The sequence below is a fragment of the Spermophilus citellus genome, assembly GCF_964194105.1.
Source record: "Spermophilus citellus genome assembly, chromosome: 4".
NCBI lineage: Eukaryota > Metazoa > Chordata > Mammalia > Rodentia > Sciuridae > Spermophilus > Spermophilus citellus.
In genome coordinates, this window is record NC_138185.1 from 162,311,512 (window position 1) to 162,334,164 (window position 22,653).

Here is a 22,653-nt window from a genome sequence, read left to right on the forward strand (position 1 = left end):
TTTTTTACTACATTTTACTATTATCTATGCTCTTGAGGTTACGGATGCAAGAGTTTGACAAAGGTTTATAGAATACGTTACTTGACTCTATGGTATTAAAAGTAAAGAATATTGTGTGTTTTATGTAAATTGTATGGTGCTCATCTTTTATATCAGTAACATTTTATTTTAGTTTTCATTTATTTATGTATTTATTTTTTGTGTTGCCAGGGATCAAAGTCAGGGCCTCATGCATGCTATGTAAGCACTCTTACCACTGCCCAATGTATCTGTAACATTTTGTTGTTATTGTTTTTGGTACTGAGTATTGAACCCAGGAGTACTTTACCACTGAACCATAGTTCTAGTCCTTTTTTATTTCGAAATAGGGTCTCACAAAGTTGCTGCAGGTTTTGCTAAGTTGCTGAGATTAGCTTTGATCTTCCTGCCACCCAACTATCAGTAACATTTTCAAAAAGTTTATGTGTAAGTGAATCTTCTGAGAACTGTTAAACATTTACTGTCACATCATTGGCTATATCCCCACCCTAAGCTAAGTGCTCTGTTAAATGTTCCCAGAATTTGTTCTTGGTAATACTTGCTACAGTAATAATTAGTTACTTAAGTTGTTTAATGTTTGTCTTCCCTGGGAGACTCCCACACATGAAGGGGATTATGTCTATTCACTTGTGGTATCTCCAAAAATTAACCCAAACAAGCAAAGGAATAAATACATCATGATTAATTTCCCCTCTGTATCCTAACTTCTCTTACATTGATCCAGTAAGGGAGGCTGCCTGTTCTGTGACTTTCATCAAAAATCATCTTCAGGCTAGGGCTGTGGTTCGATGGGAGAACGCTTGTCTCTCATGAGGCCTGGTTTCCATTCTCAGCACCACATATAAATAAAGGAATAAAATAAAGGTCCAACAACAACTAAATATATATATTTTTAAAAATCATTGTCTTGTTCTCTGCACTCAGGTCAACAGAAGAGGTGAATCCATTTACCTTCATAATCGAGCCAACTGGGTGACTGTAGGCATCTGTTCTTCCAGTTCCACCCAGAAGACTCCCAATGTGATGCTGCTGGCACATCTGACACCTGCTGCTAAAAAACGTTCAGAACCCCTGTTTGAAAGTCTCCTGACATCCCCTTCTACAGGGAAGCTGGTGCTTACAAGGTGAGTTACAAAGAGAAGAGGTTAAGAATCTTTTAGAAAATATGCTTGAGCCCTGTGGAAATGGAACCGCTGATGACAATTGCTCCAAAGAAGCATCTCACTTGCATTCCCTAATGCAAATGACCGAAAAGTGTTCTCAAAGTCAAGGAACATGGTTTATGACAAAGTCAAACAGGCAGTTAATTTAAAAATAAATAAACCTGGGGCTGAGGTTGTGGCTCAGCGGTAGAGCGCTTGCCTTGCATGTGGAAGGCCCTGGGTTCAATCCTCAGCACCACATACAAATAAATAAAATAAGTGTATTGTATCCAACTACAACTAAAAATAAATATTTTTTAAAAATAAAATAAATAAAATTAAATAAACAAACCTAAGTAACAAAAACTGATGACCCATAATAAATAATCTCCCAAGAACACACCTCCTCTCCACGCAACATCCTGGCTGCCATCAGAATTAGCTCTGGTCTTCTCTCGGTCAGTCACTTGCTCTACAATGTTGAGCAAATCACTTAATTTCTCTGAGAAACAGCCCTTTTAGTTAATTAAAATGAATATTTTCTCATGATAAATAGGTGGCATTCTGATTTTTAGTACATCAGAGGTCTAGACACATGATTAGAATGAGATGACTCTGAGGAGTCCTCCTTCAGAACTATCTGGGACAAAAGTCCTTTTCCTGAGTCTCACTCTTCAAGCTGATACAAAATATAGGTCTCCAACCAGGTCTCCAGATAATGTTACATTTGCATTCATTTTCAGGTTTCTCCCTCTGCAGTTTGTTACTCTTTCTGTGCATGATGCTAAGAACTTGCGCCTCAAATTAAAGCTGGTGAGTGGCCGAGCCTACTACTTACAGCTCTGTGCTCCTCCATATAAACAGGAGGCCTTATTTTCTCAGTGGGTAGACCTCATCTCCCTCTTGAATCATGAGAAAATCAAAGTTCTCAAAGCATCAGAGGTCTCAAGCTTTTCAGAAATCACAAATAGCACAGATATCACAGGCTCCGTGGACATCATGGACATTACAGAGTTCTCAACTATACAGAACCCACATCCGTACACATGGACCGAAGGCATTCATGTCATGGACAGCATAGATTTCTCGGAACTTGAAGATGTCACCGATGTCACAGATGTGACAGATGTTCCAGAAAATGAGGTCCCAGAGGTTCCAGATGTAAATATCGTCACAGAAATCACAGAAGTCGTAGAAGCCACAGAAGACACACATAGCCCTGATGCCTCAAACTTCTCAGGAGTCACTGTGGTGTTTGAAAATGATGACATAATAAGAGCCAAACAAGAGGAAAAGGTATGTGACATGGAAGACTTTGATTCTTTAATAATCAAGCACTAGAGCAATAAATAAGGTCACAGTTCTCAGTCAGGTGACATTAGTTATCACCTGTGGAACTGTCTGTGAGTGACCTAAGTTTAAAAATGAGACCTGATCCCTGAGACCTGGTGTAAAGGGGTTGTATGATATCTTTTGAAATAGGCAGCAAACATCCTTACTGTCAAACTTAACCTAGTGCCTGAAAGCTGTGGTGTAATGGAAAGAAATGAGGATGTAGTCAGAAAACCTGGGTTAGATTCTTAACCTGCTGCATGTTAGTTGTGTGACTTTGAATAGCTCACTGAACCTACGTGATCCTGTTTCTTCACCTCCAAAATGAGGACATTAATAAAGTAAGACTGTTTTAAATTTTAAATATATAGAGAAGTGCCCAGTAACTTGAAGAAAGGGATGAAACTTCACTAGGCAAAGTCCAGGAAGTGGAAAAACAAAGCCATGTTCGGCTTAATTCAAGTAGGATGGAGCATAATATATGTGGAGAATATTACCATATAGGATTGGAAAGTTGTTTGTAAACCTTGAATGCCAAATCAAGAAGTGGAGACTTCACTCTGAGAAAACCTTAGCAACTAAGGGCTGTGTAAGAAAATGAAGGAGTTGTTTTGTTTTTTGTTTGTTTTAAAGATTAATCTGATGGCAGGATGCATAATAGGTGAAGAGATCAGTCTGAAGAAAACTGCTAAAATTTCTCCACTAGGCTCACAATAGAAATAGATCAAAGGGTGAGGACAGAAGTTTCACAGAAGTTGAGCATAAATAATACTAGAAAAAAAATTAAATTTCTCTTTTTTGGTATTTTACAATCTATAGCCGTTATGCTGTGCAATAGAATATCAGAACTTGTTCTTCCTATTGACCAGCGACTCCTATTTTTCCATGCACGGAGCTCCTACAAAAAATATTTAACCCATGTAATTGTTAATTAAAAGAACAGACACAGGGGCTGAGACCTGTGGCTCAGCGGTAGCACACTTGCCTGGCATGTGTGAGGCACTGGGTTAGATTCTCAGCACCACATATAAATAAATAAAGGTCTATCAACAACTAAAAAAATAAAAAATAAAAAAAAGAACAGACACAGAACTGGACTCAGGGACACATGCTTGTAATTCCAGCTGTTTTGGAGGCTGAGGCAGGCAGAGAATCTCAAGTTTTAGACAAGTCTGGGCAACTTAGTGAGATCCCATCTCAAAAAAAAAGCTGTAAGTGTACTTAAGGTAGAGTGTTTGCCTGACATGTTCAAGGCCCTGGGTTCAATCTGCACTGCAAAAAAGTTAAAAATTAAAAGAATAAACACTATCAATATTAGCAAAAGTGTAGTCAACTGGGAATTTGTAGAGATTTATAGTATAAATGAGAATTGGGTCAGTTTTCTTGAAATAATTCTGAGTCAAGAACCTTAAAAATATTTGTACCCTTTGACAGAAATGAAGATTTAATTACAAAGATGTTAGTTATAGGCTGTGAGTGCATCTCAGTGGTAGAACATACTTAGCACTCAAAAGGTTCTGGTTGCGCACGCACACGCACACGCACACATTAATCATATCTTATGCTTCCCATGCTTATAATAATGGAAGCACGGAAGCAACCTAAATATCTACTAGGAATAGCTAAACAAATTTGAGCTTATGAAGGGCAGATGTCATATTTATCTTGTTCAGGAGCTACCATAGTGCCTGATAATATCATAGGCACTGAGTAAAACTTTGTTAAATGAATTACTATTTTGTAGTTATTAAAATTATTTAAGAATGTTTCTTAACCTGGAAAAGTGTATATGATATAAAATTGAGTGAAAAATGAATAATATGTTCTCTGGGATGTAAAAATACATTTGCACACACACATACAAATAAATAAATATATATATATATATATATATATATATATATATATATATATATATATATATATATTGTGAATAGCAGTTAATCTTTAGATTGTAAGACTATGGGCCACTTATGTCTTGTTTATACTGTTTTGGATTCTCTGTTTCCTATAATAAAGATAAATTATTTTTAATTATGAAAAAATCGATTGTTTTTACACAATTATTAATGACAGGAGGAAAATGCTTAGAGTAATGAAATGTTAGGTGAAAAAATGTAGGCAGCTACTTCAAAACAATGTCAAAGCATATATAATAAAAAATAAATAAATGAACAAAGAGATGGGAATTAATTGTGCCAGAGGAATGGCTTTTTTTGGACAGTGGCTTCATGCAAGGAATAATTTCTACCTTTCACTTTATTGCTTAGAGGATTTTCCAAGTATTCTATAATATAAATAGCTTTAATTTTCAGGGAAAAAAAGGAAAGTGTTATCTTTTAAAATAAGATTATCACACTATTTTTAATACCTTTATTTTTATTTATTAATTTTTTTAGGTAGTGCTGAGCACTCTACCACTGAGCCACAACCCCAGATCCAGATTACTACATTATTTTTAAGGAAATATAATAGAGGTAATGGACCAGGTAGGGGCAATGGGAGGAAGAAGGTACAGATGTGAGGAATGTTAACACAAGCTTTGGGGTTCACCAGCCTGAATGAGAGATTCTGCTGTGATCAGTAAGTGACTAAGAAGTGGCACAGTAACAGATTCCAGGAAATTAGAAGAATGGGGAGAGATTTTAGGGTATTAGATTTTAGGTACAGGCTTTAAATCTTTTGAAAAACAAAGACTAGTATTATTATGAACTCCAAGCCTCTATCATATCTTTGTTGCTCGTAGACTAGGAGACTAACATTTTCAGAAAACATTCCTTGCCCCTACAATTCGCAGAAAAGAAATGCTGTAATTATAAGTGCTATTTGTTTTATGTGAGGTGACATTGGTGCACATCACAAAATGAGCTTTTGAATGTGCTATCAGGCTGCAGTGGGGCAGGCCATGGTTCCCACACTGCCTGCCTCCAACACCTGTGCACACTCAGTAAATGTGAATGAAATGATTACTGTACTAGATACTGCTCCATAAATAATCTATTTCTATATCACACTCTTCTATTACCTGACTTGCTATTGCTTTGTAATTTTCAAAGGAAATGGCGGAAAGCACTATGAAGCCTGGATGTCTACGAGATACAAAAAGTAAGAGTGAATTCAAAGAATCCTCAAAACACGTCACCATCTCAGACATAACACTTACTTTCCAAGGTGAAAGGTGTTTTCATACTACTTTGAGTGCAGCAAGAAGTGAGGCAAACATATCAAAAGAAATGAGTGACAAAACCTCTGAAGAAAAGACAACTGATTTAAAAAACACAGCTCTCAAGGCAGTAGACTCCAGGTATGTGGAAAGAAAATGTTGTGGGGGTTTCTAAGATGTAAAGCAATGTAAATAGGTGCGTGCTTTAAAGTCCTTATAATTGAGCCATTTGTCTCTGAAGATTCTCAGAGACAGATACAGTGTAATTGCCCAATGATATAGTCAACTCTTAACTACCCACAACCTTGATTCAACCTTGGTAATTTTTATTTTTAAACCAGCTTCTTACACCACTCAGTTAGTATTATGGCTATTGGCCTGTTGTCCATTTTGTGTTTACAAAATATAAGAGAATCACAGTGTTCACATTTTGAAGCCAGGATGTTGAGTTCTGGAGGGCTTGTGTGGGTATGTTTTCTTTTATCTTTATACTTCTCTATATCTTCTTCTCTACATAGCCTCTATATATTTCTTATATTTATCTAATGAGTGTGACATTTGCACTAATGAAAATTCAAAAAACTATTTTCATAATTTCAATAGCAAACTTGAATGCAAAAAAAAACCAAACAAACAAAACAAAACTAGCCTGAGCCACAAAGCAAGACCCCTATTAGTAAGAATGAAATGAGGAGTGTAAATATATATGTATATATACATATATAAACGGGAAAACAGAAAAAATTGACATTAAAAATTAAATAACTAGAAAATTTTAAAATAATTTAAAGTGCTAAAAAGATTGGTTGATTCTTCAAAAAGAGCAACAAAACAAAACTGGACAAAACTGGCAAACCATTGGGTTGGCTATTTTGTTTTTAAAGTAAAATTGAAAAATATAAAAGATGTTATATCAAGAAGAATGGTAAAACATTATTGAGAAAGGTCAAATACAGTTTTGTTTCAATAACTTGAAAATGCTAAATAAGATTAAAAATGTAAAAGAAAAAAGCAAAATTAATGCAACCAGAAATTGAAAACTGAAGAAATAGAAAAAAATTATCAAAAAGCTCTTATTTAAGTAAAAGACAGTTTTGACTTTTCCAGAACAGTTTTTTAGATACTCTAAGACTTGTCTCTATTTTATGTACTGTTTTGTTTTAATATAGAAATATACAAAAAATATTCTGTCTTATTTTCACAATTTCATGAAGCAAATAATCTATTTGGATTATAAAGCCAGGCAAAGACAACACAAAAAAGAAAATTCTAGTTTAGTCTACAATAAATACTAAATTCTTAGAATCTCAACAGGCAAAACACAACAAGCTTATTGTAAAATTAAGGAAATTATTAATATTAATCATATAAATACAAAAGAATAGAAAAGTTATGATAATTTAAACACATGTAACAAATTTATATATATTTTGTTTATTTGTGTTTTGCTGGATTAAACCAAACCTAGGGGCACTCTACCACTGAGCTACATCTCTAGTTCTTTTTGTTTTTTATTTTAAAACAGGGTCTCACTGAGTTGCCCAGGCTGACATTGAATTTGCAATCCTCCTGCCTCCGCTTCCTGAGTAGTTGATAGTAGGGTGTACATCATTACACCTGCCTCTCAATTTTTTTTAAATTAATAAACATATTGGTTGTTCACAACATTACAAAGCTCTTGACATATCATATATCATACATTAGATTGAAGTGGGTTATGAACTCCCAATTTTACCCCAAATGCAGATTGCAGAATCACGTCAGTTACACATCCACTATTAGTAATTGTTGTATTCTGCTACCTTTCCTATCCCCTACTATCCCCCCTCCCCTTCCCTCACATCTTCTCTCTCTACCCCATCTACTGTAATTCATTTCTCTCCTTGTTAATTTTCCCATTCCCCTCACAACCTCTTATATGTAATTTTGTATAGCAATGAGGGTCTCCCTTCATTTCCATGCAATTTCCCTTTTCTCTCTCTTTCCCTCCCATCTCATGTCTCTGTTTAAAGTTAATCTTTTCTTCCTGCTCTTCCTCCCTACTCTGTTCATAGTTGCTCTCATTATATCAAAGAAGACATTTGGTATTTGTTTTTTTAGGGATTGGCTAGCTTCACTAAGCATAATCTGCTCTAGTGCCATCCATTTCCCTGCAAATTCCATGATTTTGTCATTTTTTAGTGCTGCGTAATATTCCATGGTGTATAAATGCCACTTTTTTTTTATCCATTCATCTATTGAAGGGCATTTGGGTTGGTTCCACAGTCTAGCTATTGTGAATTGTGCTGCTATGAACATAGATGTGACAGTATCCCTGTAGCATGCTCTTTTAAGGTCTTCAGGGAATAGTCCGAGAAGGGGAATAGCTGGGTCAAATGGTGGTTCCATTCCCAGCTTTCCCAGGAATCTCCAAACTGCTTTCCAAATTGGCCGCACCAATTTGCAGTCCCACCAGCAATGTACAAGTGTACCTTTTTCTCCACATCCTCGCCAGCACTTGATGTTGTTTGACTTCATAGTGGCTGCCAATCTTACTGGAGTGAGATGGTATCTTAGGGTGGTTTTGATTTGCATTTCTCTGACTTCTAGAGATGGTGAGCATTTTTTCATTTTTTTCATGTACTTGTTGATTGATTGTATATCCTCCTCTGAGAAGTGTCTGAAATATGATATGTCAAGAGCTTTGTAATTTTGTGAACAACCAATAAAAAAATTTAAAAAAAATAAATTAATTTTTAAAAAGAAAAAAAAAAGGAGAACTCACCTACAAAGCAGAAATTGCAACTCTAAGGAATAGGATGAAGCCACTATAACACCCACAGCAGTAGAGGGTTGTAGAAGCAGCAGAGATAACACTGCAGGGAAAACAAACTCTTCAACAGATGCCCATTGTAAGTAAGTGGAATCAAACCCCAAACAAGAGTGGAGTCCACATCCTATGACTCTCCTCAGCACCGGGGTGTCAGGAATAGAGAAATCAAAGGTGTAATGGAAACTCAGAAGTTTTAAATATATGGAAATAACACTAAAGGAAAGTAGGAAGATGTAGTGAACCATTTATTACAGTTTTCGACTATTCAGTGTCAATCTCCCTTCTTTGGGGGTATCTTTTAGCTTTTGTATTCTTCGTGGAATTTTTTTACCTTTTGTATTCTTGGTGGAAAGATATTTGGGCTCATAACATCAATGCAACACTGAGGAATCAAAGTTAGAAAATGAACCAAGGCCAAGACAATGCAGGCCCAAGAAACAGGAATCACTGCAGCTGTCTTTTATCAAGAAGTGTTTACTGGTGTGCAGGTACAAATATGTAACAAATATGTAACAATGAATCCCACCATCGCTTCTCCACCTTTTGGCTAAGATCAACTGCAATGAATCCCACCATTATATATAATTATAATGCACCAATAAAAAATATGAAGACAAAAAAATTAATAAACATAAAGAATACTGAAAAAAGAATGCATTTTTTTAATAGCAACAGCAACAAAAATCAAGTGTGGTAATAAGATAACTGATTTTAAAAACACAAAACTTACATGGTAGAAATAAAGTACAACTTGAAAAAAGAAAAGAGGCTTTCCTTATGGGTCAGTAAGTTTAATAAAACAGCAAAGTTGAGAAGACATCCTCAACTGATTTATGTATTTAATATAAAACCAAAGAACATCTCAATAGGATATTTCAAGGAAATTATAAAATTATTTAAAAACTGGGCATGGTGGTACTTGCCTGTAATCCTAGCAACTCAGGAGGCAAAGAGAGGAAAATCTCAAGTTCAAGTCCAGACTCAGCCATTCGGTGAGACCTAGCAACTTAGTGAGACCTTGTCTCAAAAAAGAAAAAAAAAAAGGCTACGGATATAGCTCAGTGGTTAAGCACCCCTGGGATAAAACTCCAGTACCAAAGCAAAATAATTAAAAATATATGGAAAAGACAGGGGTATGAGTCTCAAAGAAACAGTTGGGATGGAAAGTGTCTTCAGGAGCCAAGTACAGTGGCACACATACTTGTACGCTCAGTGACTCAGGAGCATCTCAAATTCAAAGCCAGCCTCAGCAATTTAGCCTGGACCTAAGCAACTTAGGGAGACAAGTTGACTCAAAATAAAAAGTAAAAAGGGCTGGGGATGTGACTCAGTGGTAAAAGCCCTTCTGAGTTAAATCCCCAGAATCAAAAACTAAAAAGAAAAGAAAATGTCTTCAGGGCACTGGGTCCCATAACATCTTAAGGCATGTCATAATTAAGGCTATCAGAATTCTAAGACAGGGGCCAGAGGTGCAGCTCAGTGGATAGAGCACATGGTTAGCATGCTCAAACCTCTGGGTTCAATCCCCGGCACCCTATTAAAAATAATTACCAGTACAAAGTTTAGAATATAGAAATAAAGATACAAAAATAGATTTGAATCAATGAGATCAGACAATATACAAAAAGAAAAAAATGCAATATTATCATTGCCTTTATTACAGAGGAAAGTTCATTTCTTGTCCACAGAAGCAATAAAAATAATTTTCAATGGCCAAGTTGGAGTCATTCCCTCAATAATATTTATTAAATTCCTCCTATGTGCTAGGCACTGGAGATAGACTATAAAAATAATCATGCCCCTGTCTCCTGAAATGTTTTATTCTAGTAGGGAGATCATAAACAAATAAAATATATATGCCAACTGGAATGCACTGTGATTAAAAACTTAGAAAAAAGAGTGATTTGAGAAAAGCAGAGGGATATTTTACACAGGTAGTCATGGGCATGCTCTCTGAGGAAGGGATTTTGAGCAGAAAGCTGAGGAAATGGGAGCTCTGGGGGAATTGAGTTCCAAGCTGCATAACAAGTATAAGTATCAGCCAAATTAACAATTTTAAATAAATGCATAACAACAGAATGGAAAAAGAATAGAGTATCTTTATACTTAAATGGCTGATAGGAATTTGTAAACTATCCAATTAACAAATGGTTTAAGAACAGGAATAAAAAATACACCAGGCTGGGTACAATGGCGCACACCTGTAATCCCAGCAACTCAGGAGACTGAGACAGGAGAATCTCGAGTTCAAAGCCAGCCTCAGCAAGCAAGGTGCTTAACAGCTCAGTGAGACCCTGTCTCTAAATAAAATACAAAACAGGGCAGGGGATGTGGCTTACTGGCCAAGGGTCCCTGATTCAATCCCTAATACCAAAAAAAAAAAAAAAAAAAAAAAAGAGCGGCCGGGGTTGTGGCTTAGTAGTAAAGTGCTTGCCCGGCATGTGTGAGACACTGGGTTCGATCCTCAGCATCATATAAAAATAAATAAATAATGGTATGTGTCCATCTATAACCAAAAAAAAAATTTAAAAAAAAGAAAGAAAGAAAATACCAGAAGACCAATACTTGAAGAGTCATCAACTTCATTAACAGTAAAGAAATACAAGTAAAGCAGTTACCAGTTGGCATTTTACTAGCTGTCCATAACATTTATGATGTCACCGTAAATAGTGGAGGGCTTTCTACAGAGTGACTTGGAAACTCAATGCTACAAATGGTTATACCCCTTGACTTACAGAAATACATGTTAAAGAAATAAGTCAAAGGAGAAAGTAACTTATTTGAACATAGTGGTTTTTTTTTTTAAAGAGAGAGTGAGAGAGGAGAGAGAGAGAATTTTTTAATATTTATTTTTTAGTTCTCGGCGGACACAACATCTTTGTTGGTATGTGGTGCTGAGGATCGAACCCGGGCCGCACGCATGCCAGGCGAGCACACTACCGCCTGAGCCACATCCCCAGCCCTGAATCTACCACGCGGCCTGCGCAGTGGTTTCATTAATGAGGTTCTAGGCATAAAGTTAGTTAGAAGAGATCGAAATAAAACACACAGACCAGTTACCTTATTTATATTGCTAGGTCCGAGACAGCTCACCTCTCTGGTTCCCACCTCTAGCCGCCCAGCAGGGCAGCGAGGATTACTCAGGGCTAGCAGGAGAGAGAGAGAGAGCGAACACGCCTGGGAGTAGCCCTTTATTGGGGAACAAGAGATTCAGGGGAGAATTCCATCCAATGAAGGTTGAGGGGGGCTACACTCCAAGGTCAGGGTCAGTGATTGGGTCCCCGGGGTCAGTGGTCAGGCACACCCCCACACGGATGGGCTCTCTCATCAGGAAAGGGTCAGGAAAGCTTCGACAGAGCCAAAGCGCCTCAGGCCCTTAACGGGAGTCACCCAATCACGTGTCAGAATGGCTTCCCACATATCCCCCCTTTCTTTTCTTAACAATGAGGTGGCAGTTCACTCTCTGGAGTTCCTGGACTCTTGATTGGAAGAATCACCATCCTATAGTTACAATACAAAAGAGAATTAACAGCAAAGAGAATAATCCAATAATGTACCAAGCGGAGTGTTTAAGAATATTTCCAGGGTTGAATCCATTTAATTCCTTCAATATTTGGTTAGCCAAAGAAGAAGGATCTGAAAAATCAGCTCTATTATTTTGAATGTCTTGGATATGGTGATGAAGTTCCAGAATATCCAAGCTATTATTACTATTTTGCCAAATACCTAATAAATGGTTTTTAACCTTCTCCCAATCCCAGAGAGAAGCATTGTACTTGGCAGCTGTAACACATACATACTTATAATTAGCATGGCATTTAAGCCTTTCCTTAAATTTTAAGGCTGAAAGTTCATTACCTATGTTCATAACAGTCACCTCTAAGGCATTTAATTTAGTCTCAATCCTTTCATCAATATTTTCTTGATTACGCAGAGCCTTGGAAATATTTTGAGCTAAATTATTAAGAAATTTTGCATGCTGAATATTCTGAGACAATGTCAGAGATGCAGAGACAGTTGAGGCAATAAAAGAGACCAGTGCTAAAACACCAACAATTATGACTCCAATAGCACGTTTAGGTCTTGTTAGCTGGGCATGAATTTGCTGCAAGACTTGTAAACCAGCATCAGCATACCGTGGCTCTGAAATATTAGCAGGTAATAAAACGAAAGAGGGCTGATGAAGTATCAGCACTCCTTTTCCTCCATTATACCTAGTAATACAATTGGTTAGGTTGCACTTATTACAAGTAACAAAATATCTGTCATCTATCCATTTAACTTTTACATTTCCAATAATTAAAACATACGGAGATTGGACACAGGCTCTTAAGCCATAGCAAGATCCCTCTTTACAGTTCTTACCGACAAATTTTGGTAAAGGTTTATCTGTAAAATGTAAAAATTCTGAGGCAGCAATTAAATGCCAAATATCTTTTTGAACACCTCCTTCACTATAAGTCAAAATATTACTAACAAATCCTGCAGGTGTCATAGCAGAATCTCTTCGTAATTGTCTCTTATCAATTTTTGGAGACCAGTCTAAAATATACCCACTATCTTTAGACACCTTATGTTGTACAGGAAAGGTATTTACACAATCCATCCATTTAGGAAAGGTGCCAATCTCAATTATAGAACTATTTGGACAGTGGGGTATTGGTGGAGGTTTTGTAGAAATGACTCGCTTGTTATGGGAAAGTCCCATCTTAATTACTGATCTAGTATTAGGTTTTAAGTCCCCATAAATAGAATTATTTGTCAGTCTAGGTTTACTGATCGCTGTCTTTTCTTCGAATGATACTTTCAGACAGCCAGCATGTTTATCATGTGACCAACACAAAGGTAATTGGGCACTGTAGCCAGAATAATTAAATCTAGTCACATGATTGGGAGTAATATGAGTATCTGTAAATCCTCCCATCATGAATGAGTCATTAGTAAATACTGGAATAGATTCTCCAGTCCACACAGCTGGGTGTACCAGGGGTGGATCTGGGAAATATGTCCAATAAGTGTCTACTTGATTCCCTTTTACCTGACAGCCCAGTAGGGCAATTACTGTTGCTACCATCATCACTGGGGTCCTGCTCTTTCCTAGGCGTCGAAGTATTCGGGAAGCCTGGGTTGTTAGCTTCTTCACATCTTTCCACGAAATCAGCTTTTCGGCTGGTTCAATCTGGTCTTTCTTCATCTTTTTCCAATATCTCCTCCTTCTGGGTAGTGGCTCCTCCGGGTCGATCCTCAGTCGCTTGAATCTGGGTTCTATCTCCTCCGTGTCTGATAGCACGTTCAGGCACCCAAATAGGACGGAAAGCACCTTCTGGGAAGATACAAGCATGACCTCGGCCCCATGTTATTACCGGGTCCGGACCCTTCCACTGACCAGTCTGTAAATCTTTCCACAGAACTCTGCCTAAGGGGCCTGTTACTGAGGGAGACATTTGTCTCTCGGCAGCAGTGTGACCTTCTGAGTCACAGTTTAAAAAATTTAAAACAAACAAGGCATGATTAAGGCTATTTTGGGGAGTCACAATCCTATTCCCCCCTTTTAATTTTTGTAATTGAAGCTTAATAGATAAATGAGCTCGTTCCACAATGGCTTGACCTTGGGGGTTATAAGGAATTCCTGTTTTATGATTAATTTTAAACTCTTGGCAAAATTGTTGAAAAGAAGAGCTTACATAAGCTGGAGCATTATCTGTTTTAATCTGCATAGGGCACCCTAAAACGGAAAAAGCTGCTAAGCAATGAGAAATTACATGTTGAGTATTTTCCTTAGTACGTGCTGTGGCAAAAATAAATCTAGAATAAGTGTCCACTATGACATGCACATAACACGCTTACCAAATTGAGGAATATGAGTTACATCCATTTGCCATATTTGATTTGGTTTTAATCCACGGGGATTTACCCCTGATGGCAGAGATGGAGTGTGAATAACACACATAGGGCATTGGCTTACAATCTGACAAGCTTGTTCTCTAGTAATATTAAATTTTTTACGTAAGCTAGAAGCATTTTGATGATGTACGGAATGGGAAGCTAGTGCACAGTCATATGAAGACATCTGTTGACAAAAAGCTACTAACTTATCAATTTTGTCATTACCTGAAACTAGAGGTCCAGGAAGATTAGTATGGGCACGTATGTGTCCTATGAAACATGGGTACTTTCGCATTAGCACTGTCTTTTGTAAATTATGAAATAATTCAAATAACTCCTGTGATGAAGTAAACCCAATAACTGAGGTTTCGATATTTTTGGTAACTCCGACTGCATATAAGCTGTCAGAATAGATATTAATAGGCTCATTTGAAAAGTAATCTAAGGCACAAATCAGAGCTTGAAGCTCTGCTCTTTGGGCAGAAGTATAAGAAGTTTGTATTACCTCTGTGTGAACATGGCTGAAGAAACCTGCCTTACCGGAGTCTGAAGCATCCATGAACACCGATAAAGCTTTCTCTATTGGATAAGCTCGTACAATCTTTGGAAAGATAAGTGACGGTAATGATGCAAATTGTACAATCTTATCACGAGGATAATGGCTATCTATCTGCCCAGGAAAATCTGCAAAGGCTATCTGCCATGAGCTAGAAGTTTGAAAAAGCCAATTAGTCTGTTGAACAGAAAATGGAATAATTATGATATCAGGCTCAGATCCAATTAATTGTGAAATCCTAGTTCTACCTTTAATTACTAATTGAGCTATAGAATCATGAAAAGGAATTAATGTTTTTTGAGGGGAGTGGGATAAATAAATCCACTCAATAACTCCTAATCTTTGCCATATGGCTCCTGTTGGGGTATGCTCAGTTGGAAATATTAATAAATACACTATTTCTTTAGGATCTATTCTAGTAAGCTGTGCATTTTTAATTGCAATTCCAACTTTTCTTAAGGCTGTCTTAGCTTCCAAGGTTAGTTGACGTGGAGAGGTTGGAGAAGGATTTCCTTGTAATATCTGAAATAAAGGACTTAACTCAGAAGTAGTTAGTTTTAAGGATGGCCTTAGCCAGTTAATATCTCCTAATAGTTTTTGAAAGTCATTAAGGGTACGTAACTTCTTAACTCTTATCTGAAGATTTTGAGGACGGATTGTACTTCCTTGAATTATCTGACCTAGATATTGAAAAGGAGATACCTTTTGAATTTTTTGAGGAGCTATACATAAACCCATTGCTGTAAGTGAAGTCTCTAACTGAGTAAAAATTTCTGAAAGTACCTCTGGATTAGCATGAGCCAATAATATATCATCCATAAAATGAATAATATATGCATCAGGAAAACTATTTCTTATGGGATCTATTGCCTGATCAACGTATTTTTGACACAGTGTAGGACTATTACGCATTCCCTGGGGAAGTACCTTCCAGCAATATCTTTTAACAGGTTCCTTAAAATTAATTGCTGGGACAGTGAAAGCAAATCTTTCACAATCTTCAGGATGTAACCTTATAGAGAAAAAAACAGTCTTTTAAATCTATTACCATCAAGCTATAATCTAAAGGAATGGCTGTGGGGGAGGGAAGTCCTGGCTGTAATGATCCCATAGGCTGAATTGCATGATTTATTGCCCTTAAATCCTGTAGTAATCTCCAATTTCCTGACTTTTTCTTAATAACAAAAATAGGTGTGTTCCAAGGACTAAGCGTTGGTTCAATATGACCAGCCTGAAGTTGTTCCTCAACTAATCTATGAATTATTTTAAGCTCTTCCCCTGAGATGGGCCACTGAGCAATCCATATAGGCTCCTCTGTGAGCCACGTGATTTTTTCAGCTGTCTTAGGGATCGGGGAAGTACTCAGGGCCCCTAGTAAAAATTTTGGTTTGGAGCATTTACTAATCTTTGTCGTGGAGACTGGCTTGTAAACAGATATTCTTCCTGAAGGGTCTCCTTATCATCTCCAGGAAAATACCTCTGATTAACTTCCTCAACTGACCTTATAGAGTTTGGAGTAACTAATAACAATCCCATTTTGGCTAAAATATCTCTTCCCCATAGGTTAGCTGGTAAAGACTCTAACACATAAGGCTTAAATACTCCACTGTTCCCATCGGAATCTTCCCAACGGAGATAGTTGGCACTTTGAGCAGGCTGTGAAACCTGTCCTATTCCCTCTAGGTTAGCTGGTGCTACATGCAAAGGCCAGTTCCTAGGCCAAAACCTACTGGACAATACCGAGATATCAGCCCCTGTGTCTATTATTTCTAGGAAATTTTTATTATTAATTTTAAGTTTTAATAAAGGGCGTTCTTGCCGTACTAACTGGGACCAGTATACTCTGTCCGGCGGTTTAGAAACTGAATCTACCGGCAGGTGCCTTTCTGAGACACAAGGCAATAATATTAATTGAGAAAAAAATATCCTTTGGGGTGAGCCTTAGGGCATAATTGGATTTTACAGTAACATATAACTGTCCTTTAAATTCTGAATCTATCACACCAGGTATTACCTCAATGGCTCCCTTTAATTCATTACGTTCCAAAATCAAACCTACAGTATAATCAGGAAGCGGCCCGAAAATCCCAGTAGGGATTTGTTCCGGCCCCGTTTCAGGATTTAATTCAGCTGTCTTTGAAGGTCCTAAAAAAACTGTCTGTGATCTCTGTCCCAGTAAAAATCGCGGGCTGTTCTGGTCGGCGCCAGTGACGTCACACTGTGCGACCTCCCTTGGAATTCCCCGTATTGTTGCTCGGCTCCCGCTAGGAGGGAATGATGGCGGCGAGAAGGCGGGCTGATCTGCGCCATCTGAATCCTCCGCATGGGGCTGCAAGTTTAAGTTCACATTTCTAACCTTTGGCTTGGCCCCTAGTGCCTTTGTTTTTAAATGGCTTAAGGGAAAGGGAATTAACTTAGCCTCAGGCTGATTCTCCATTTGAATAAACCTAACAGCTCGTTGAATGCCTTTTAAAAGGTCCTCAGGGGGCCATGAACTTTGGCCCATATATTCAAAAAGACAAACTTCTAGGGCCATCCAAGTTTTCTGTATATTTTCTATGCCTCCAGGTAGTTCATTAGAAAGACAGACTCTCTGTAACTTCCTTCCTAATTTCTCCCAAGTAAGTAAATTTGGAGACTCTTGGTCGCAAAACCAAGGACAATATTCACCTACAATCTTTAAGAATTGTAATAACTGAGTTTTCTTTATCTGTTTTCCTTTCTGATTAATTATACTGCCTAAAATAGTCAGATACATTTCCTTATCCGTAGAAGTTGAATTTCCCATTTTAAGTAATTTAACGTCTCTTTCCTTCAATATCTCCAGGTACTTTTGTGACCCAATTGTCACCTCTTCCTTTATCTTTATTTTTATTCCTTATCTTCCTTTATCTTTATTTTTTTCCTTATCTTTATAGTGCTCTCCCACTCAATCTAACTAATCTAGAATGCCCCACGTTGGGTGCCAATTCTACCACGCGGCCTGCGCAGTGGTTTCATTAATGAGGTTCTAGGCATAAAGTTAGTTAGAAGAGATCGAAATAAAACACACAGACCAGTTACCTTATTTATATTGCTAGGTCCGAGACGGCTCACCTCTCTGGTTCCCACCTCTAGCCGCCCAGCAGGGCAGCGAGGATTACTCAGGGCTAGCAGGAGAGAGAGAGAGAGCGAACACGCCTGGGAGTAGCCCTTTATTGGGGAACAAGAGATTCAGGGGAGAATTCCATCCAATGAAGGTTGAGGGGGGGCTGCACTCCAAGGTCAGGGTCAGTGTTTGGGTCCCCGGGGTCAGTGGTCAGGCACACCCCCACACGGATGGGCTCTCTCATCAGGAAAGGGTCGGGAAAGCTTCGACAGAGCCAAAGCGCCTCAGGCCCTTAACGGGAGTCACCCAATCACGTGTCAGAATGCCTTCCCACACCTGAACATAGTGGTTTTTTAAAAACTTTTTTTTTTAGTTGTAGATGGGCACAATACCCTTATTTTATTTATTCATCTTCATGCAGTGGTAGGCAAGTGCTCTACCACTGAGCCACAACCCCAGTCCTGAACATAGTGTTTTATAGTTTAAGCCTGTACCTCATCCAAATGACCAATAGTGGAAGAATGGCTAACCAGGAAATAGTATGTTTATTTAGTGAAACAGCAGACTCTCATTAGGAAAAGCAATAGAATTTCAATGAAAAAGGGCTACATAATTAATAGCACTTACAAGCTGGAAAAATAAAATTCCAAAAATGTATATACAATGATAGTTTATTTCTACTATGGGATGGGAAGAAACCACAGTTTGAGCATAGCTGATGATTGAAGGAATTGATATTTATTGTAGCTATTGATAGATGTTTCTATTAAAGTTTTATTATGTAATTGATTACATTTACAGTTTAAAAAGAAGATTGATGCCTTAATTAGGAGAAATTTAACACAGAAACTAAAGGATGAGCTTTGCAGTTAGATCTCTATGTTCAAATCTTGACTCCTCTCTTACTAGCTCTGTGATCTTAGCAAGTTATTTAACTTCTTTAGGTTTTAGATTTCTCATTTGTAAAATGGGAATGTCAACCATATAGAACTATCTTAGGAATTAAAACACATGTCGGGCTCATGGTAATTGCTTTAAATTTATATATATTTGATTTAAATTTATATATATATAAATTCTATATATATATAAGTTCTATATATGTAAATTCTATATATATGTAAATTCTATATATATAAATTCTATATATATGTATATATATAAATTCTATATGTGTGTGTATATATATAAATTATATATATGTATATATAAATGTATATATATTATATATATATAATATGGATAGAGGAAGGAGAGAGAGGAAGGGAATAAGAAGGAAAGAAGGTAGGTAGGTTAAGAAGGAAGGCAGGAAGGAAGAAAGGTTGGTTGGTTCAAATTCTAGAATAGACTTAGCAAAAAAATCTAATGTAGATTTGACTCACATTGAATAGAGTACAAAAAAATGGTTCTACATTATGCAGTATCTCTAAAATAAATTTTCTATTATACTACCCAATAAACTGAACCTAGGGAAGAAATTGAAGGGCACAAAACTTAAATATTTTTAATACAGCAAAAAAATTAAGGTGATAGGAGAATGTTATTTATTTATTTTTTATTTTTTTAAACTGATGCAAAATTTATTCCAAGTTAGTTATTTTATGCAGTACTTTTTCCCCTCAACAGACTTGTGATAACCACATCTTTCAAATCTGTAAATAATGTTATCAAAATAATCTTAATCTTTGAAATCTCACAAAAATTTATATTTTACAATCCACCCTGAATATCAAGGCTGCAAGAATAACACATTTCCTATATCCAAATATTTTACAGCTGTACCCAAAAAGGAAAAAAGAAAACAAAAACAAACAAACAAAAAAAAACCACATATGCTTTGTTAAGGGCTAAAGTTACCCAAGCAGCCAAAAATAAAATAAAATATCCAAATTATTAGCATTAATTTAATACAATTATAACTTCAATAGTCACTTTGTCATTGACAATGATTGCTTGAGCACAGGGGTGAGTGCCTCAAGGGCTGGTAGTAGAAGCTGTTGCTGCAGACCAGTGTCTCCTCCTCTCTGCATCTCTGCACTGCCAGCTCCCACCTGTGCATCGCCCCATATGTACTGTGTGTGTGTACTTAAAAAATCTTTCCCACCACACAAACTTCTATTAAGTAGATAACAGGGAAGAAAAACAACAAAAGCTAAACAAGCCAACTGCTCTTTCTTTGGGATATGATTATTTCCCTTGTGCATGAAATATTCAACAACATAAGAAAAGGAAAAGAACAATTTCTTTTGTATATTCCCTAAACACACAAGCTGAGTTTACTGAGTCAGATTAACTGTGAGCCTTTATATGCCTACTTCCAGGCATCGTCATCTGATGTTTCACTGCTACTTGTTTCTGTGTCTGAGTCCTCAAACTCTGCTTTACAAGTGCTTCTCCAAGGGGAGAATAGGCTGGAACCGCGGCTCTGTAAGAAGCCATTCTTTCCGAAGCCATTTCTTCTCAGCTGCTCTGTCTTCATGTGGAACTCTTTTAGCTCATCCTCTGTGAGAGGAAGGCAATTTTAATCATTTTCAGGATATTCTTGCCATCCCATTGATTTCAATAACCTATGCTCTGCTTCCAGAGAGTGTGAAAGGTCCCCCCCTTCTTCTACTACAGGGAGAGAAAGACCATTTTGGAGACAGCCTTCCTCCCCATTTTCCTTTGGTTCAGGTGTGCTGTTGTCCTCCAAATCCTCCAGCTTGTCACAGTCTCTGTTCTCTGTAAAGTCTCCATTTCGGTCATCCTTCAAAGTCTTCAGGAATTCCCTCTTCCTGTCAGTGGTTTGGCGGGTCAACTTGGTCAGACGAGAGGAGCTGATCTCAATTGGAGGGGTAATGCTGGAGGGACTCTCTTTGGGAGAGCTGAGAACTATGCCACCAGCCAGTACCACTGGTTTGGTAACAGAAATTGGATTGGTAAATGATGACTCCCGGCTAGAGGAAAGGGATCCTGATTTGTGTTCCATTCTGCTAGATTTCCATGCATTGGGCTTGGAAGGAGGTGGTGCAGGCTTAGGAACCAAGTTCTTATAGACACTTGGAACCATAGTTGATGATTTGTTCCCATTTGCATTGTGAGATCCTGGTGAGGTGAATGCAGCAGAGAAGGCAGCAGCAGGATCCTCTTTGGAAACTTTTTTGATAACTAGCATCTTGGAGGGTTGCTTGGCACTAGGTGGGTTTTCCCACACTCCAGAAGGGGTCCCAATAGGTCTGCATGGCTGATTCTGTTTGTCAGCTTCTGGATTCAAAGAAGGAAAGTCTTCCTCTTCAAACTGCAACTTTTCCACCTTGTCTTCTTTTTTTTCTTCCCTAATCTCTGTAGGTGGCTTTTCTTGAAAGGCACAGCCTTTCCGGGAATGAAAACTGCCATTCCAGTGTCGATGGTTCCCTGTGCGACCTCCACTACGCTGGTTTATGCCATCATGACCTCAGGAAGAACTATGCCAACTAGATAGGTTCCCTGTGATTCCAGCATATGCTCCCTTAGAGACACCAGAGTCCACAGACTCATGGCGGAAGAGGGAGGGCTGGTGCCAGGAATCTCCTGTAGTTCGTAGGGGCCCATTGTTAAAAAAAGCCATCAGAGGAATTGTGTCCACGACAGCTCACTCCAAATCTACCTTCTCCTCAGGGCAGGTGCTCTCCGTGTTTTTCAAAGGTGGATGTAGGTGACTTAGCTGACTGTGGTGTTGAGAAATTTAGCCAAGCAGGAACAAAGTCATGCTGCGCCATTTAGGTCCAGTGTCTCTTTTCAGCAAGGTGAGGCATCCAACCTCATGGCGAGGATCCCAGAGTGTAACCTCTGTGGTCCTGTTTTTCGAACTCCTTGAGGCTATCAGCTGGCTCTCTCACGAGGTCTTCTTGTTAAAAAGGTGCTTAAGCAGTCTGGCCAGCAGCACGCCTTGTGATGAAGCACAAAGAAGCCTGGCTCTGGGTGGCTCACTTTCTGAGTCCCTTTAATTGATCATCCTAAACTACCTAGTTCCTGACTCGCTTCCAAAGGGGGAAGGGGGAAGGGGAACATAAAAAGTATTTGTTACATTTAAAAAAGGGGTAAGGGGAAAGAGCTATGTCTATGTTCACCTCATTCAACTTCCTTGAGTAATGGCACTATGATGTTGCTTAAATAGGTAATACATGGACATTTGCACAGTGAGTGCGAACTGTTCATAACAAGGTCATAGCTACACAGACAGGTGGCCTCATGTGTGGGCAAGTAATGTCATCAAGGTGATAGACAAAAAATATAATATTAAAGCACTATAAAAGATCTTATGAGTAGTCAACTCCAGTGGCAAACAACCACATGACAAAGCCCTTAAAACATAAATGTCATTATTCTTACACAACTGCTAAAAATAGTGTGCAGATATGTATTTATATTTTCTTAAACTCTAAACTCTAAACATATATGAAATCTTGTTAAAAAAAATCAGACAAGAACTTGATACACTTTTCCCTCCACAGAACAGCATCTTTCAAGGCAAATTTCTTGGTATAAAGCTCCTATATGTATATTCTATTTCTTTGGTCTTCAATATTTAATAAATTCAGAACAAAATTAAAACAAGTAGAAAGAGGGGGTTAGGAATAGTCAAGCAGAAAGTTCCAAAATGAGGTTTTCTTCTCT

At 37.7% G+C, this 22,653-nt stretch overlaps 1 protein-coding gene and 1 pseudogene across 9 annotated transcripts in view; one reads left to right on the forward strand and one right to left on the reverse strand.

Moving 5' to 3' along the window:
- Nucleotides 1-22,653, forward strand: part of GARIN2 (golgi associated RAB2 interactor family member 2) — a 53,748-nt gene that overhangs the window by 5,713 nt on the left and 25,382 nt on the right. For 6 of the 8 annotated variants that reach the window (XR_014021445.1, XM_081289908.1, XM_081289913.1 and 3 more), the window contains 3 exons: nt 964-1,163; nt 1,925-2,477; nt 5,570-5,817. Coding sequence is in view for 7 of the 8 variants with exons in the window: in XM_081289908.1 (XP_081146034.1) it covers nt 964-1,163; nt 1,925-2,477; nt 5,570-5,817 (1,001 nt within the window). In the remaining variant the exon portion in view is untranslated. The remainder of the gene's footprint in view (nt 1-963; nt 1,164-1,924; nt 2,478-5,569; nt 5,818-22,653) is intronic. The other 2 variants (XM_081289911.1, XM_081289912.1) reach the window with 2 other exon arrangements.
- LOC308646666 (vasculin-like protein 1) lies at nt 19,618-22,036 on the reverse strand (annotated as a pseudogene). The gene has a single exon. The product of its transcript is annotated as a vasculin-like protein 1 (transcript).